The sequence below is a fragment of the Diospyros lotus genome, chromosome 1, assembly GCF_014633365.1.
Source record: "Diospyros lotus cultivar Yz01 chromosome 1, ASM1463336v1, whole genome shotgun sequence".
In the NCBI taxonomy this organism is placed as follows: domain Eukaryota; kingdom Viridiplantae; phylum Streptophyta; class Magnoliopsida; order Ericales; family Ebenaceae; genus Diospyros; species Diospyros lotus.
In genome coordinates, this window is record NC_068338.1 from 11,917,028 (window position 1) to 11,922,549 (window position 5,522).

At 39.0% G+C, this 5,522-nt stretch overlaps 1 protein-coding gene across 1 annotated transcript; it reads left to right on the top strand.

The window, feature by feature from the left end:
* The first annotated feature begins 1,798 nt into the window (after positions 1–1,798).
* LOC127801564 (uncharacterized) lies at positions 1,799–2,673 on the top strand. The gene is made up of 3 exons (XM_052336836.1): positions 1,799–2,006; positions 2,121–2,398; positions 2,620–2,673. The coding sequence occupies exons 1-3, from the start codon at positions 1,799–1,801 to the stop codon at positions 2,671–2,673; spliced, it is 540 nt and encodes a 179-aa protein (XP_052192796.1).
* The last annotated feature ends 2,849 nt before the right edge of the window (positions 2,674–5,522 follow it).

The following is a 5,522-nucleotide window of genomic DNA, read 5'->3' on the forward strand; positions in this document are numbered from 1 at the left end:
AACTCACATTTGACAAAATTCAGGGTACCTCGAAAAGCGCGCATTGTCTCAATTTGTGTGCCTAGCCTCGATTTTCGTGCTAACCTCAAAAGTCGCACCAACACTCAAACTTAGGCCTCAAGGCACCCTAATCAACATATAATCATCAAAATTTGATTTTTCTCACAATTTCCTTATTTTCTCCATTTTCTCCCATTTTTCTCTCTAAAAGTTCCAAATAAATATCTCCTATATTATTTTTCCAATCTTTCCTCACAACAAATCATATTAACTGAAGAACTTCAAGAGAAAATTATTGAACTTACCCAGATATTGCGTTTTCACGCTAAACGAGGCTATTCGATGCGAAAATCGAGAGAACAGAAAGTCCAGCTTCAAAAGTTTTTTCACAAACACCTAGAACACAATTTTCTAGTATTTTTAGAAATTTTTCCAAAATTTTCTAGCCAGCTACACTCCCGCATGCACTGTAAGTGAAAGTGAGAGTGAGACTGGCATGTGAGCTTCACGCGTTGGTCATCTTCTCCTAGGCTGGTACACCGACGATGTAGAACTCTGATGCCATCTTCATATACTACTTCAGTCGATCCTAATGGCGTGCCCCGATGCTTGAAAGGAGTACTGGAGAGGTCCAACTGTAGGCTTGAAGCCTCGGCCAAGCGGACTACCTAAGCTTCCAGTAACCTTCGATATCCCACTCAAATCGCCACCAAAATGCTTGAAATCCTCCAGAAACCTTCCTTAGCTCATGGGTAACAAAATCCCTATGCTTTAAAGCCCCAATTCGTTCGTTAACCATCTCGATTTGAAGCTTTAAACTTCTAAACTTCCGGCCACTTTGTGCTCTATTTATAGGCACAACCGAGCTTTGAAACGACCTTGGCCACTCAATCCAATGCCTTAAGCGTCTCCACCTCCCTAAGATAGACCTAAACACAACCTCACCTAACCATAAACATGATTTACAGTGCTTCAAAAAATTGACCAAATTGTAGTTAAAAAAACTCAATAATCTGGCCATACTAGAGGCTGTTGTTGGCCCAAACTTTATCCCCAAGCACCTCCGACCAACCCTCGTGAAACCCCCGTGGCCCAAATCACCGGTCGACAACTACTAGTGGCTTGGTCGATTTCCCATTGCCACTAATTTTGAGTTTTTGCACTTTTGACCCATTGATTTTTGTTTTCTCACTTTGGCCCTCTTTCACAAAGCCCCTCAACTTTTGATAATTGCCTTTGAGTCCCTCAAGTCTTAATCCTTTCATTTATCTCTTAAACCTTTTAGGAAAACGTCATTTTGACCCCTCTCGAGCAATTTTAAAAAATTATACTTAGGTCCGAATGTTCATTTTGGCTGCAAACCCATTCGTTTCTTCCAAAAATCATTGAAGGGTTGCTCTACTTGAAGAATTGAAGTTTCTTGAGGCTTCTGTTTCCATTTTGGGAGTCTCCTACGATTATTCGACTTTACAGCTTATTCCATAGCTGTATTTTAGCTGTATCGAAAATTATTTCTAATATAATTTCTTTCTTTGCCATAAATCATACCTCGAAATACTTGACAATACCGAATCATTTTATTTAGGAATCTCGGCTCCAAGGTACTCCCTGTAGTCAATTCGATTAATTTCTCAGGCTATTCTGATACCTATTTTCCCTCAAATCCATTTTTCTAATAAAATTCTTATTTCTTAATTAACTCAAAGTTATTGGGTATTACACCTATTCTATAAGGCAATGAAGTTTTATAGGGAATCATAATTTAATGAATACTAATGAACGAGAGTGATATGTTCCAATGGTCGGTGCCTATCTTAAAGATGTCAGTTTCAATCACTGGGCACGCTCATTCTCAGATGGCAAGCGATTTGATATCATAATGAAAAATATTGCAGAATGCTTGAATGCAGCCTTGACGAATGCACAAAAATTGTCGATTCAATATCTGATGGAGTACATCAGGAATATGCATCAACATTGGTTTTATGAGAGACAGGGTGATGCTAGTTAGATGGGAGGATATATCATAGCATGAGCTGAAGGAGAAATAACGAAAAGATTGGCATTATCCCAATATTAACATCTAGAACCCATTGATATTTATAGAATTAATGTTAAAGATGGGAACTCCGGTGGCATAATTGAATTGAATGCGAGAAGTTGCACATGTCGAGTGTTTGAGTTCGACCAATTGCCATGTGGACATGCCCTGGTTGCTGCACGTTCATGCATCATTGACCCATACACCTTGTGCTCCTCATACTACCAAACTAAAGCTCTCCTGGGTGCTTACATAGATTCTATAATGCCGGCGGGCAGTCAAGCTGATTGGACCGTGATGGATGAAATTACTTCTTGCTTAATTGCTATCGTCGGGTACTGGATGCAAATGTGGAAGGTGCAAGATGTTCCAAATTCCTTCATTTGGGGAAGAGAAGACGAGGGTCAAATGTGGTCGTTGTGGTCAAGTTGGTCATAATTGCTAAACTTGCTCAAATCCCATTTCTTTGGAAGAAAAAAAAATAGGAAATGTGCAAGAGTGGTTAGTCACATTATCTTAGTTTTATGTACCTTTGAATAAATATCACTTTTGATATTTGCTTTACTCTATAACTACAGGATGACATAAAGGCTGATGATGTATTGGCAGCAACCACGTTGAAATTCAAATAAGGATGACACAAAGGGTGATGAGTGACCGAGCGATTGTCGAACCACTCCAGAATTAGAGATCTATATGTCTCTTCTCTAGTTTGCAGCAAAGTGCACCCTAGGTCATCTCTCACAAGGAGCCTCACTTTCCTCTATGAACAAGAAGAACCAATATAACCAACAGTTTGTTTGGGGGGGGGGGGGGTTGACAGAAAACTAATTAACAAAACAGAAAAACAAGGATGGATGAAAAATCAGTACAAGAAATGCAACCGGCTGTGTATTTGTCCCCTCTATGAAATCTTCCTCGTCCACTCTATAAATCTTAGCTTGTTAGGTGTTTTAATCTCTGGATATCAAACTTAAAGCATCCCCAACAACCGTCCAAGGATTAGAATGATTGGAATAACAAAATGAATATAGAAGCCTCTTATAAACAAAATGCAACCATCCACTCTCTATTCAACCTATCCGGACCTATGCAAGAACAACCGTTCAAGCACATAATATTCATTTCCGATATGTTATACCAACCGGCTATAACATTCTGTTCTCTAAGCATTTAACAAAAAATGAAACCATGCAAATTCACACAAACCTGCCATGAACTCCATGCATTCACAAATCTGCTCAAACTAAACCAAATGGAAATGAACAAGATTAAAACAAACAAACCAGGTTTTTGTAGCTCATCCGGGACTTAGATTCCACATGGATTCAAGATACACAACCGGTTACAAATGCTCTAGCCTATCATTACAGCAAGGAAAACAAAGTGGAACAAAAGATGAAGGAAACAGAAAAATGCTAACAATAAAAAACGACCAGAATCCTCCCTCTTTTCACTTCCCTCCTCCCATGAAATAAGTGCTAAGAGGCCTTAAATACATGGCTAAGAAGGCTAGGGTTGGGCCTAGCCCAACAGAAAATAAGTGAGCCCAAAAAATAGTAAAATTGAGCAGCCCAAGTCTGCTCCTTGAAAGTTAGCCCAAGCTCCTTTAGTTGAGCCACTTCTCTAGTCCATCCAACATTCCCTAAAGCCTGGATCCATAGAAGTAAGATAGAAAATAGTGTAAGGATGATTTGAAGCATAATAAAATAGAAACAATGAAATATCAGCAAAAATTACTTGAAATGGCCTAATAAGACTGAGGTGAAACGCCAAAATATAGTATAAATATGCATGCTATCAATTCCCCCATACTTAGACTTTTGCACTCCTGGGCAAAACACTAGACTCTATGACTCAAGAATAAAAATGCGGAAAAACAGAAATCAGATGCAAGGTAAGTCTTCGAGAATTCATCATTCAAAGATCATCTTTCCTCTACTTCCAAGAAAACAAGTGATATGGCAATTCATTCAATAAGACAAATCAAAAGTAGAAGCCTCTCACAGGACAAGTGTATGCTCAAAAATCTCTCAAGAGGTGGTGGTGACTGTTTCGCTCAAATTCACCCAATCACAATTCCACTACCATAAGCTTGTTTATCTTCTCAATCTCCACTATCCATGTCACATGCATGCCACAAATCAAAAGGGCTTATTCAGGGTTGTAATGTGGGGAAGAAAGAAATGGAAAGACAATCAATGAAGGAAAACATGCCTTAGGTTGAGAAAACATTTCATGCAACTCCAAGATCAAGAGATAGAATTTCCAAGCATTATGAAAAACATTGCATCTTTATTCGGTTGAGTGCGTTTTACGCTCTGTCTCAACTTTGCTTTCTTTTTTTTTTTTGGTAGAGATGAGTGCGTTTTACGCTCCTTCTCACCATTCTATCCTTTTCTTGCTTTTCTTTTTCTTTTTCATGGATGCAAATGGCCTTTGGCCTTATGACTTGCTTGATGAATTCAATCTCTCTCTCTAGAATGCACTTAATATTCCTCTTCCTAAGGTTGGAAGGTCCAAAAAGGGTGTATGAAAATGAAGGGTAAAAATGATGGCTCTAAGTGGCAAACGAAAGGGATTGATTGATTGATTTTTTTTTTTTTTTTTTGAATAACAAAATGGCCAAATGGGGACAAGAAAGAATGCCTTAATCATGTTTGAGTCATGCATGAACAAATATAGCCTCAACCAAGAATCAAAACAAGTTCTAGAGTGGAGATCATGATAGGTGAATGCACACACAAGAAAGACAATAGGCTCAAAATCCTCACGGCTGTAGACTACCCAATCAATCTATCAAATCAAACTCATTGCCAAGTCACTTGAAATCAAGGAAGATAAGATCGAAGTTCTAATCATGCTGGGTTCTTTTAGACTTAATTGCTTAACTTGCATTTCCACGCAAAACAGACTCAACTAAACCCAAGGAAAAAGAAATATGAAAAGATAAAGAAAATGCTGCTAAAATAAGAATGCTGCCTCCCCCCACACTTAGACTTTACATTGCCCTCAATGTAAACATGCAATTCCAATCAAGAATAGGACAAGTAAATGTAAAATACTAGGGAGAGAGAAACAGCCTGATGTATCAAATGGAGGTGGCGTTGAGGAGATGCAGCTCCTCCACAATATGCTCCTGAAAGCTCTCGTAGAATGGCTTAAGCCACTGCCCGTTCACTGTGAATTGCTTTACATTGGACTCGTCCTTGATTGCAACTGCACCAAAGGGAAAAACATGAATAACTATGAAAGGACCAGTCCAACGAGAACGTAACTTACCGGGCATCAACTTGAGACGGGAATTGTATAGCAGAACTTTCTGGCCAACTTCGAATGTCTTCCTCACAATAAGCTTGTCATGCACAGCCTTGGTCTTCTCCTTGTAGATGTGGGAGTTCTCATATGCGTCCATCCTAATCTCCTCAAGCTCTTGAAGTTGGAGCTTTCTTTGGGACCCCGCTTGACTGATGTCCATATT

Excerpts from the sequence above, each read along its gene's own strand:
- LOC127801564 (XM_052336836.1), top strand. The coding sequence starts at position 1,799 with ATGGTCGGTGCCTATCTTAAAGATGTCAGTTTCAATCACTGGGCACGC. Across the intron at positions 2,007-2,120 it reads TGAGAGACAGGGTGATGCTA|ATGGGAACTCCGGTGGCATA; the intron begins GTTAGATGGGAG and ends TTAATGTTAAAG. Across the intron at positions 2,399-2,619 it reads ACTGGATGCAAATGTGGAAG|GATGACATAAAGGCTGATGA; the intron begins GTGCAAGATGTT and ends CTATAACTACAG.